Source organism: Anabrus simplex, chromosome 11, assembly GCF_040414725.1.
Source record: "Anabrus simplex isolate iqAnaSimp1 chromosome 11, ASM4041472v1, whole genome shotgun sequence".
NCBI lineage: Eukaryota > Metazoa > Arthropoda > Insecta > Orthoptera > Tettigoniidae > Anabrus > Anabrus simplex.
This window is the reverse complement of record NC_090275.1, coordinates 58,810,128-58,823,159: the sequence shown is the minus strand read 5'-3', so window position 1 is coordinate 58,823,159 and position 13,032 is coordinate 58,810,128. Positions and strand designations below refer to the sequence as shown.

The following is a 13,032-nucleotide window of genomic DNA, read 5'->3' as shown; positions in this document are numbered from 1 at the left end:
CTATAAATCCATGCACATGCCTTACTTTTAATTAACACTGTATAAGCTCAAAAATTATCCCATATTCCAAATTATCGCATATTCCAGAATTTCCATGCACATGCTTTACTTTTAATTAACACTGTACAGGCTCAAAAATTATCCCATATTCCAGAATTTCCGTGCCCAACTAGATAAACATTATTTCATACACTATGCAGACCACTCACAAACCTCTCCCTAATTCAGACACAAATGCATTTCACACTTGCTATCCTATCTTACGTGATCTACGTATTTACATACAATAACCCCGCATTTACAAGACTAGTATTTCAAATTACTGTACTCATCGATATGTCGAGAAATCCATGGCTCGGGCCTTGGGAAGGCCCCTGGCATCATTTAACCCCTCATGGCGCTGGCGTGGATCACTGGTTCAAGTCCTCTTCTGGTCCTCTTGAGCACCTTCATAATCCTGGGGTCATCTTCACTGGAACATGTCTAATGTTAATGATGTTCAATTAAATTCCATCTTTCACCAACACAAGTTATGAAACTCTAATACAGTTCCCACGGTCGTCTTACAGTGATACAATCGTCTTGTTAGTTGAATTTTCACCTCTTTTCAGAAATCTAGCTCTATCTGTAACTACATAGTCTTTCATACAGCAAATTGACAAAATATACACTAGCACTCCCAAACAAAGGCAGAGCCAGGACACCAGCGGACCGAGTGTTTACCTCCAATACTTCACGTCAAGTCTCTCTTCTGCATCAACGTGGGCTCTTTTATAAATTTACCCCAACATGAACAATAGATAGCAAATGGTCCCCACCACATTTTGCATATCAGCCATTGTATGAGTCCTGACACTGGCCATGCAGTCAAATGTGTAGCGCAGAATTCTAAGTAATTTGGTTATGCGCGGAAAGCAAATCGATTGGCGATTACACTGATATTTACCATCAAATACGATGCCTTTTCAGGGATTCCCCGTCCGGAGTCTGGATTCTCCGATAGCGTACGGATGCTTATATAATCTTCTGGTTTCTTTTTTTCACTTTACAAATAAAAGTATTTATAAAAACTCCTTATCAATACAAATCAACTCATCTGTTAGATGGAACAAAGTCTATACATGTTTCAGAGTGAGTTCCTGGGTGCTAACGTCTTCTTGAACAACTGTACTTTCGCTGCTTTTCTCCTCAGATCTGGAGGAACAATGTTTGCTAAAACAGGCAGCCAATGAGCAGAAGTGGACCTCACTGTACCAGTAACAACTCTCATTGAACTGTACGTCAATCTTGCTCGAATGTACGCTGTTTTCCCACACAGGAGTGCAGTACTCACCAGTCGAGTATGCTAGAGAACGTGAAGCAGTGCGAAGAGTGATTGCATCTGCACCCCAGTTGCTGCCTGCTAGTTGATGCAGCAGATTTACTCTTGTACGCAGCTTCTTTGACAGATTCAGGCAATGCTGTTTGACCAACAAGGATCGATCCAGTGTGACACCCAGATGTTTTGGGAAGAAGTTGTGCGAGACTTCTGTTCCATTACAAAACACATGTAGTTTCCGATTAGTTTCCCTGTTATGCAAGCGGAATGCTGTTACTTCCATTTTACTAGGATTTGGCTGGAGTCTCCATTCATGGAAATAATCACACATGGTAGCTAGGTCCTCTGTAAGTACATCCTCACAGTGTGTCAAATCTGTACTCTGAGTAATTAAAGCTAGATCGTCTGCAAACTGTATCTTCTTTGAAGTTGTTCTTGGGAGGTCATGGATGTATTGAGTAGAATGGGAGATAATACTGACCCTTGAGGTAAACCATTATTTAGAGATCTTCACCTGCTTCTTTCACCGTTCAGAAATACACCAAGCCCGCGGTTGGATAACATGATGTTTAGTAAGCATGCTAGCTTCTGACAAGGGATAACTTAAACAAACTTGAGCAACAGTCCCTCTCTCCAGACCGTGTCATAGGCTGATGTAAGGTCGACAAAAGCTGCAGCAGTCTTCAGTCTTTTATGGAATCCTGCTTCAATCTCTGTTGTCAGTGTTAACACCTGATCACAACAACTGTGCTTCTTTCTGAAACCCCCTTGTTCAACTGGGATGACTCTTTCTATTGCTTTCTGGATACAGTTAAGTATCATTCTTTCGAGCATCTTGTAGATTATGCTAAGGAGTGAAATTGGCTGATAATGTGAAGCATCAGTTCCTTCCTTTCCTGGTTTCAAGTCTGTAATAACTCTGGCTTGTTTTAACAACTTAGGTAATTTACCAGTTCGTAGAATTTCAATGAAGAAGTTGACTAGCCAATGTTTTGTTCCAGGGCATATAGCCTTCAGAAACTCAGGAAGATTTCATCCAGACCAGCAGCCTTATTTATCTTTACCTTGGAGAGAGCCTTGTCCAGTTCTTCAGTACTGAAATCACAGGAATACTCCAGATGGGATGTCAACTGTGATCTTTTCATTCTTAGTTGCTTCTTAACACTCCTTGTGTGTACGTTATCCATCTTTGCTCTAGAGATCTGTTTCAGTCTGGAGGCAATGGTGTTTGGGCTCATTGGCAAACTTTTGCGTTTCATGGTAGGGTGACTACCAAGTTTTCTTATGAGGTTCCAGGCTTTACGACTAGAGTGTGTGAAGTCCATATCTGCTGTAGTTCTGTGCCATTTTTCTCTCCTATATTTATTTAAGCCCTTAGCAACTCATCAGCTGTTGTTTTATTAGAAGATTTCTGATATATGGTGTAGAGCTGATTACATTCTTCTGACCATCCTGGTATATAAGTCTTACGATATCCCCAGGGAATGAACTTCCTACCATTAGCTTTTATGGCGTTGACATATCATCTATAATTTTCAGGAACTGGTGGTATCCACTGCACAGTGTACGGTTGGATAACATGTGGGTATAATAAATATAGCACAGAGTAATATATTAACACGTTCGCGGCCGCTCGGATATCGGCAACCATTACCGTGGTACCGTAATACTTTTTTGCTTAAATGACTTCATTTCCATGTCCTTATGCATTTTAGATTATTATTTTAATTATTTCAATATTATTTATGTGCATACGAGCAACTCCCATATGCCATTATTCACGCAATAGCTATTAATAATGCTACATCCCCAATTCGATTAGATAAAGCTGTTAACAAACCCGCATTATAAGATTTAACATTTTGGTAGTAAATAACTAAACAATAAGAAACAAGCCCTAACCCATCTCATCCTAATAAGATTCTAATTAAATTTGGTCTAATAATCAAGCGGCACTCCCGATGAGTTTTTCGCCTTCGGTGCCATTTGACGCAGCATGTGCGTCATGACTGGTAATGAAGTGAAACGAGGAAAACAAAAGTTTTGTTCGAATGTAGAACTTCTTTACAACAGAAAAATAAGTTTTTGAACATTTCACACAAAGATACTGTGCAGTAGAATCTTATTATTCCTGTGTGAACAATGTATAGGCCTACTTACATTAGGCCTACTCCATAAGCTGTACAATGTAACTATTAAAAAAATAGTCAAAACAGTGTGCTACATTTCATTGACATTTCCTCGCAAAAATAACTCTTCTGCAAATGTGTTACATTCAGTTACAATGTTATTCAGCAAGTTGTAATCTGCAAGCAAGTGAAAATAATCAATGGGTTTGCATCACTTGGCAGTGGAACCTTCATTCCCGGCCGACCAATATAGTTTATTTGTTTCATTGAGGACGAATCTGAACTCCAAGAAATGACCCCTGAAATATTGCCCATGTTATTTGGCGGGAGATTTGGAGATGAGGTATTGCTTACGTCTTCCTCATCTTCTGTAATGTGAGAATTGGGAGTAGACACTCGACATACACATCCGTGGTTAAGATTCTCACTCAGGTGGCTGCAGTCACTTTTCACACTGTCATCACTTTCGTCACTATCAATGCTGTCACTGTCCAGACTATCATCATCGCCTGTTTATCCCACTAAGACGGGGTTTCTTCCGGAGAGAAGGTCCTGAAACTTCACTGTTCTCCCTTGACATCGCAGAAACGTATGCCGACTTGTATTGGCTACAGGGATTGTAACTAACAATTGATCTGATGCCCGGATGGCGTATATGTTTAATAACACCATAACAATGCACAGATAAGAGGTCTGTTTGTTTACATACATATTGGCAGAAATACGAGCTTTAATATTTGGCGCGGAGTGCGACGCACGTGTGTCGTCATCGGCACTGGGTGAAAGTGGAGTCATGACGCATATGTGTCGTCATCGGCCGCGAACCTGTTAATATTGAGCTTCCATCACTTTTATTTATATCAAGCTGAATTTTTCTCTGTGTTATTCTTAGGTCAGCTGCCACATGCAGTCTGATATGATTTTTCTCTTTGATGAACACGTATCTTGATATGTTGTCAAAAGGAGGAACCTTGCAGTAATTGATTGCCCTCTTGCCAAGATCAGGTAAGTCAAATCATAAGAAAGAAGATATTTAGAAGTTTTTCTGATCTGTTAACACAGCTGGTAAAACTTACCCGCCAATAGATGGCAGACTTAATGAAAAATTCCCATTAGATATTAGAGAGCATGCAAAAGTTATTACTTCTTCTTTTTTCGTTACGGCCTCTGCAGACCACGAGCAGCTTTGTCATGGTTTGGGTTTTCTGTTTTTCCTTCCAGAACCTCTTCATACTCTCTCTTCTTCTCTCCTGTTCTTCAGCTGATATTTTCAGTATCCTCTTCTCTTGTCTCCCTCACTGATGCTTCTCTACCCTGTTGTTGTACCTTTCTCTGTCATTGAGCTCCACATATTGGTTAGTGTGTATTTATTTCTCCAGTTCTCTGTCCCTTCCACCTTGATCCCCCTCTCAGTCAGTCCTTTCGGAGATGGACAACCCACTTTCCTCTCATCCTACCCGTTGTCTCTCATACTCTTCTAGTCATCTGTTATGGTTATTTATTCTAAACAGAATCTTTTCTAGTATAATTTTAAGTTTTTATATATTTTTTAAGTCAGCCCCGTGGTGTAGGGGTAGCATGCCTGCATCTTACCTGGAGGCCCCAGATTCAATTCCCGGCCAGGACAGGGAGTTTTACCTGTATCTGAGGGCTGGTTTGAGGTCCACTCAGCCTACATGATTACTAGGGCTCGGATGTTTAGGAAAAATCTTTGTCTCCATTTTCTTGTCTGATTGGATTTTGGTGCAAATCCGGTGATTATCATCATAATTAAGTGATTTTTACTTGTCATACAAATGCATATTTTGGCTATTTTTTGTCATAAGGTTACATTTTGAGCTATTTTTGTAGAAACGTCATATTTCGGTCATATTTTGGCAGTTTGGTGACAGATGTAGCTGTGCAAAATCAGCATCAACTTTCCAAATGAGAACTAGTATTCACAAAACTGCTTTTCCGTATCACATCTGTAGTTAATACAAGTGCAATACTCTGCCTCTTCTTTCAAGATTGCACAGGAATTGTTTTCCAACAGTTTGTCAGAAAGCCTGGCATATAGTAAGTCAAACTTTGGAATTATATCAAGTGCAATTGCTCGTTTAGAAGCTGCTAGTTTAGAAATTCATGCAAGTATTGAAATCATGAGAAGTGTTGACCTTTCAGTACAACAATCACATGGAATAGTTGGAGTCAGTGCAAAACGGAAACTTCAAAACGTGCTTAATCGAAATGGCGGTTTTCCCTGTGTGTGCAAGATAAATTATGTTCTTAGAGGAGAAGGTACCAGTACATTTCAAGATGAGTGCATACTCGATAACAGTGACTCAACATTATGTAAATATGCACCAATAAAGTTTTGTGATGTAGAAAGGAGCTTCTCTTCTTACAAGGACATATTAAGTGATATGATAAAGTTGATTCCCATAGGTACCAACTGATGAGCCCACCCTAGCACACGAGGGCGAAACGCTGGCAACCAAGAGTGAGTTAGCTGGAAAATTTATAATGTCCAATAACGGACCATTTATATTGGTATATTAAGTGATAATCGGAGGTCTTTCGCGCCTGATGCTTTGAAGATGAATCTTGTCATACACTTCAATTCCACCTGCGGAGAAGAATGAAAAAGTTATATGAGTTTGCACTATATGCCCATCCGCGCTACCATAATGTATCGAAAGATATCCACTTAATTTGTTTCGTGGTGCTCAGTGTAAACTTTAACCCATTTGAGTAATAATAATGCAATCTGGCTTAAACGTTCCAAAAATGTTTTTAAAAATAGATTGATTTCTAGTTTCCTCGTATTTCAAACCACCAATGCAGGGTGCAAACATGTTTTGACTTTTAAAATGTTGTGTGATCTGATAATCTTAGCGAACTTAGTAATTTATAGGTATGTATTCATAAATGTTTGATAAGTAAATCGAGGACAATGGACTGTGAATAACTGCTGAAAATGCATATTCAGAAAATTAATATGAAAGTAAGAATAAAGAATTTAGTTAACTGATATATCAAAGGAATTGCCGTTTCAATTTATAACTTGTTTTAAAATGGCCATATTTAGATTAATCATTTTTGGGTCATATTTTGTGATTTTTATGCCATATTTAGTTACTTTTGAGGTCATATTTGTTTGCAAATTTTTGCTATTTTTAGGTCTTAAACATCCGAGCCCTAGTGATTACAATTGAGGAGCCATCTGATGGTGAGATAGCAGCCTTGATCAAGAAAGCCAAGAATAACGGCCGAGAGGATCCGTTGTGCTGACCACACGACACCTCATAATCTGCAGGCCTTCGGACTGAGCAGTGGGCGCTTGGTAGACCATGGCCCTTCGGGGTTGTTGCACCACGGGGTGGGGGTATATATTTCTAAAAAAATTTATTCAGCCACCTCATTCTATACCATCAGTGGTACGTGTACCTCTGTTTCAAAAGCAATGTTCTACACTGTTATGCCTTTCAATCCTCTATTTGCAAATAGTTCTAGAGCCTTGTTTACTTCCGTATCTTTAAATCATTAAAAACTGAGTCTAACTATTTTCACCTTTGTCTCTCTCTGCTTCTCTTACCCTCCATGGTCAAGTCCATTGTTTCTCCTAGGTAACCTATTTTCCTAGATTTGCCTCACAGGTCACCACAACCGAAGCCAGTTAACATGCACAGCTTCATCCAGCTTTGCTTTTATCTCCTCATTCTGAGTACCCCCTTGTCATTGTTTCCACCTGTTTGTATGAGCGATTGTTCTTCCTTCTATCTGTTCTGTTACTTCCAGCTTACCGAGCAAGTGGCTGCACAGTTTGGGTCACATAGTTAACAGCTTGCATTGGGAGATAGTGGGTTCGAACCCCAGTGCCGGCAGCCCTGAAGATGGTTTTCCGTGGTTTCCCATTTTCACACCAGGCAAAGGCTGAGGCTGTACCTTAATTAAGGCCATACCCTCTCCCTTCCAACTCCTAGCCTTTTCCTATCCCATCATTGCCATAAGACCTACCTGTGTCAGTGCGGCTTAAAACAAATTGTAAAAATACTCCCAACTTATGCACAACATATCCTGAGTCCACCCAACTTTCACTCTTGAACAGCAAAGACCCATGTAAAGAAAGTGTTGACCAAGAGCTCACTTTTCTCTTATCACTGCATTACCTTATCTGCACTTTGATTCAATTTTACTTAGTATACTACCATCCTTCGAGAAAACATCCTAAATACTGTACTTGAATTAGAAATAATGAAAAAAAAATCTTGTAATAATGAATGAATCAATTAATGAGAAACCTGGCTCAGTCCAGTGGTATTTTAAAGTGCTGAAATATGCCAGTCTCATGCCAGCAGATTTATTGGTAATCAAAGAACTCCAGTAGGACTAAATTCTGGCATCTTGGAAAACTGTAGAAGTAATCAGAGAGACCTATCTGTGGATTAACCCCAGTTTTTTTGCTGTATGCCCTTCCTGATACCAACCCTATGTAGAGGGTCCAATTCACTGTTGCGTGTTTCTGTGGTGGTTGGTAGTGTGATGTGTCATATGTAAATGCGTTATGATGTTCACAAACACCCAGTCCTCATGCTACAGGAATTAACCAAATACGGCTAAAATCTCCAACCCAACCGGGAATCGAACCTGGGGCCCTCTGAACTGAAGTCCACTACTCTGACCTTTCAGCCAAGGAGCCGGACGATAACATTATTACTATTATTATTATTATTATTTTAGATGTTTACAGCTATTAGAGACCACAATAAGCAACATTTACACATTTTTAGAAGATTTCTTTGCAGCACAGTATCGTTAAATTCTCTCTCTAGCAGTCCACCCGCTGTTCTGCTGTTCTTCTTCACGAAAGCCCTTAAAGTTATTGATCTGGTGTCGGTATTTAGTTCTGTTAGCAATGTCTTCATGATTTAGTTCAATGTTTTTAGATCCTGTCTGACCTCCCTGAACCACTTATCACATGTGTTAGGTCTACTATCGGTATGGTAAAAATTTTCTTAGTCAACCACTTGTCACCCATTCTAAATAGGTGGTCATGGAACTTGAGTCATCACTTCTTGATGGATTCCATCAGTCGTTCGGTTTTCTGATATAGTTCCTCTCGTCCTCATAACCTGCATTGCCCAGCCACGACCTTTGGGGACCATTATCTTTCGAAGGATCTTCCTCTCAATTGTTGTTGTCATTATTATTATTATTATTATTATTATTATTATTACCGAATGTCCGGCTCCATGGCTAAATGGTTAGCATGCTGGCCTTTGGTCCAAGCAGTCCCAGGTTCAATTCCCAGCTAGGTCAGGATTTTAACCTTTATTGGTTAATTCCAATGGCTTGGGGACTTTGGCGATTGGGTGTGTGTGTGTGCCATCTCCAGCATTAAAATTCGTCATAGATAGGACCTCGTCCTCACAGAAGCGTAGGTTGTCTATAAGGTGAAAGACCTGCACCAGGCCTCTCCGAAGGCCACACGCCATTATTACCATTACCAAATAATATCACACTATATGACATAAAGAACTGGAGAGTGCATTAATGTACTGTCCTATAATATTCTGACATCTTTATATCAATAAAATGGTATAAAATATTTGTCAGAAATAAGCTGAAAATTTGTATGTTACTTAGTAGATTACATTTCGTGACTAATTATTTATCTGTTTTAATTTTCTTCTAAGATTCCCTGAAAAGTGCATAACTGAAGTTTTACTAAGTAATATTAAAATGTTTCTTACCAGCTTCCGTACATCATCTTCCTTCTTGATAGGTTTTCTGCTCAGTTTTTCTGAAATTCTTGCAGATTTTTTACAAGGAATTCTTGCATCTGCTTTCCTTTTCAAAGACGATTCCTTTGGGCTACTACCTTCAGGGGGCTGTCCTCGTTTTTTAACAGCTGCTACACAGGCATCTTTGGAACAGATCTCTGTTAACTTGGTTCGAGTCTTCTGTGCCTGGAAGCCAGGAGATACAAAACTTTCACAGAAATCATAACACATATACTGTGCAAATGAACGATAAAAAAATTAATGATATCAAATTTGGGAAGAAATAATTCAACTAAGACACAGACCAGTATTTTATGAAAGAAACATACTTATTTCAAATTAAATAACTTTAAATAACCTTAATAAAATATTTTTAATATTAAAGATATAACTTAAAATGCAAGAATTTACTTTATTTCTGTTATTACCAATCTTATCATATAATGTTAGAGCATAGTTTTCTAAAATATACAGATATTCAAACCCCAATTGATTTTTTTCACCTCAAGTACATCCAACTTCTGCTCTCCAATGGAGCCTCTCTCTGTCATCTTCAGAGAAATTCACTCGACAACAAAGGTAAGTCCAAGAACTCAACTGACATGCTGTGCTGAATTCTGCATAGCCAAAGCAGTCTGAATGAATTACTCATAGCTGACGTACTCCCAAACGACTTGTGACTGATTCATGACTGTCTCATGACTGACTTGCGCTCTCCAGCTTCACTCTTTATATAGGACAGTGGAAGATTCTTGAGAAAGGATCTTGCAGTTTCCACTTCTAGATCATTCTGGCCACCTCTTTACTGTTAGCTCGCTTTCAGCATCTCGAACGGCAGACATATATTATACTACCACCATAGCAGCTTCAGTTAAGTCAATACCTATATGTGACTAATCATGACTGGAAATACTGTGTAAATGCATATACAGTAAAACCCCATTTATCCTAAATAAAGGGGGCGGAGCCAATTCGGTTGACACGTTTTTTCAGATGAAACATGGTAAATATTTTTGAAAGTTAAATATCAAAATAAAAATGTATAAACTATGTTAAGCAAAGGTGCACACTGTATATTAACACTAAACTGTTTACATAATGTCACTCATTGTATAAAATCAATGATTTACTTCTGAATTTTCTTGGTGCAGCTATGTTGCGCCACCGTTTAATCAACAATATATCAGCTGGTGTAGATTCATTGCTTTGTTCAATAGAGAGTAAAGCAATCTGAAATAATGAAACAATTTCTTTTGTTACTACTGAACTGTTAGCAATGTACTGTAAACAGTAATTTTATTACAGTACTGTAATTAAAACGTGTGGTACTGTATTTTAATAAAAATTCGAAATCAATCTTACCTCCAATGCATTAAATCCATCATCTGCTGTAAATCGATTTTCAGAACTGCTATTATCAAGGTTGGAGTCATCTGCTTCAATCCTTGGCAGCAACAAAGAATCCACCATTTCTTGGTCTGTTATATCAAATTCAGCATCATCTGATTGTAATCACTCCTTCACCTCACACTGGTTAACATTCTCACATCCTGGAATTTGTTTCACCATCTCTTGCAGGTTGTCATCATTTTCCTCATCTTCCAAAAAAATTCTTTAATACAGTTTGTTCTAGGAATTACAAAGAGTCACTGATGTAATCTTTTCCTAGGATTGGGCACACCAGTAAATCACATGTTTCATGTTCATAGACTTCAACGAATCCATACGACTTTCACTGGATAATTCACAATCACTCAGAATAGATCGTAGCAGAAACGCACGATAATGGCGTTTGAATGTTTCCAGAACACCCTGGCAGTGGCGTATACTGAGGGCTACCAAGGCTATTCGTGAAACCCAAACCTCAAATGAGAACTATGGAAATCTAAAACACATTATAATGTAAGCATCTGACACATCGTTCCATTTACAGAACTTAAAAGCAAAGAGATAAAACATCGCACATATTTCTGAGAGCAAGGCATCGGAGACTGATATCACAGCCCAGAATCTGCGTCCCTCTCCCTTCTACCCACCTTGCGCAGCTTGCTGATGTATGCCCGATACGTATGGGGACCAGAGGGGATTGGTGTGCTAGGCTTCGGTCTATCAGATCGCCACTGCTTACTAACAGCCATGTGTTCCTCATCGTATATACTTCGTCACCTCATACTCATAGATAACAGAGTGCTGATATTCCACTTCCGTTTCTTCTACAGTACATCCTTGTAGGAAGACACTGCAGGGTTGCTGTTAACTTATAGGAGTAATATAGTTTTCTTTTTATAGGTACATCTGCTAAAATGAAATGCAATCTTTCAGGTGTAGTGTTCTCCTTTGTTGGTTGAAATCAAACCCATGATCATGGGCCGGACATCACCACGGATCTCCTGAGGAAGCTGATAAACCAGTGAATGATGCATATGACCTCTGGTAAAGCTGTAAAATTCAATAATAATAATAATAATAATAATAAGAAGAAGAAGAAGAAGAAGAAGAAGAAGAAGAATGGTGCATGGCATTTGTATAAGTTTGGTGGTGACCTAACGAGGATGAAATGAATGGTGAAGACGTCATAAACACCCAGTCCCCAAGCCATGGGAATTAACAGTACAAGGGGGTTGATTCGGAGAACTGAACCGGTGCCATCAAACAAAAGGCAAGCATTCTATCCATTTAACCACAAAGCTGGACTTAATTTGCTAAATCTTAGGCTAGCATCTCCACTGATCAGGTGTTGAGTATTGACAGTTGCAGAGGCCAGGACAGTAGCTTGTGAAGCAGCCATGACAACACAGCAGGCTACTCTGTTGGCTACTGGCTGCAGCTCGAAATTCCTAAAGGGCTTGACATTCACTAATCCAACCATCAAAAAGGGGTAACCTAAGTCTAGTGGTAGCCCACATCTTGGACTCAGCATATGCCACTGCACTCTGGTCCATGGGTTGAACTAAATTCGTCACATTAGGGGGCAGAAACCGAACAAAAATATCACCACTTTCCAACTTCCCTGGGTGTGTTGGGGCATTGTCAATCAACAAAATTGCTTTTCTGGGCAATCCCTTAGACTTCAAAAAATATTTAATGCTTTGTACAAACTTTTGAAAGAACCATTCTTCAGTGGCGACAATATTTTTAAGAGCTCTAGGGTTTTTCGATTTTCCTATGAAGCCTGAAGCATCAGCACATGCTAAAACCATAATCCTCTCCATATTCTTTCTGTGACCTAATGCAGATTTTTCTTTAATTGATGCTATGGATGTTTTTGAAAACATTTTAAAATTTAACCCTGTCTCGTCAGCATTATATACCTGATCTTTTGTCAATCCTTCACCGATCTCTTCAAATTCTGTTTTAAAAACATCAACAGCCAGTGGGTCCGCAGAAAGCTTCTTGCCATTTAGATGTAACTGACATATGCCCTATATATTTCTAAAACTATCTAGTCATCCTGAACTAACCTTGAAATCTTTTCCATCATCCCCTAACTTTGGCCAATAATTTAGCCTTCTCTTGAATTATAGGACTGGATAACGGTATTCCTTTTTCACGTTGTTGTGTAAACCAAAGAAATATTGCTTCATTTACCTTTTCATACCCACCCTCTTTCATAGTTGTGGTTTGGTATCTTAGAGGAATGTTCAATTAATTTAGATTTTGTCTTTACCCAATCCGCCACTGTTGACACACCAACTCCATAATCCGCAGCAACATTTCGCAATCTTGCACCATTTTCCACCTGTCTCACTGCTGTGATTTTTTTTTTTTTTAATACTAACAAGAACGTGTTTTCATTTAGTTGAAATCATTCAATAAGCAC

The 13,032-nt window shown here is 39.0% G+C and overlaps 1 protein-coding gene across 1 annotated transcript in view; it reads right to left on the bottom strand.

Moving 5' to 3' along the window:
• LOC136883140 (uncharacterized) overlaps nucleotides 1–13,032 on the bottom strand; it is a 40,524-nt gene that overhangs the window by 18,679 nt on the left and 8,813 nt on the right. Inside the window, exon 3 of the mRNA XM_068229605.1 lies at nucleotides 9,183–9,398. Within this exon, the coding sequence (XP_068085706.1) occupies nucleotides 9,183–9,398 (216 nt within the window). The remainder of the gene's footprint in view (nucleotides 1–9,182; nucleotides 9,399–13,032) is intronic.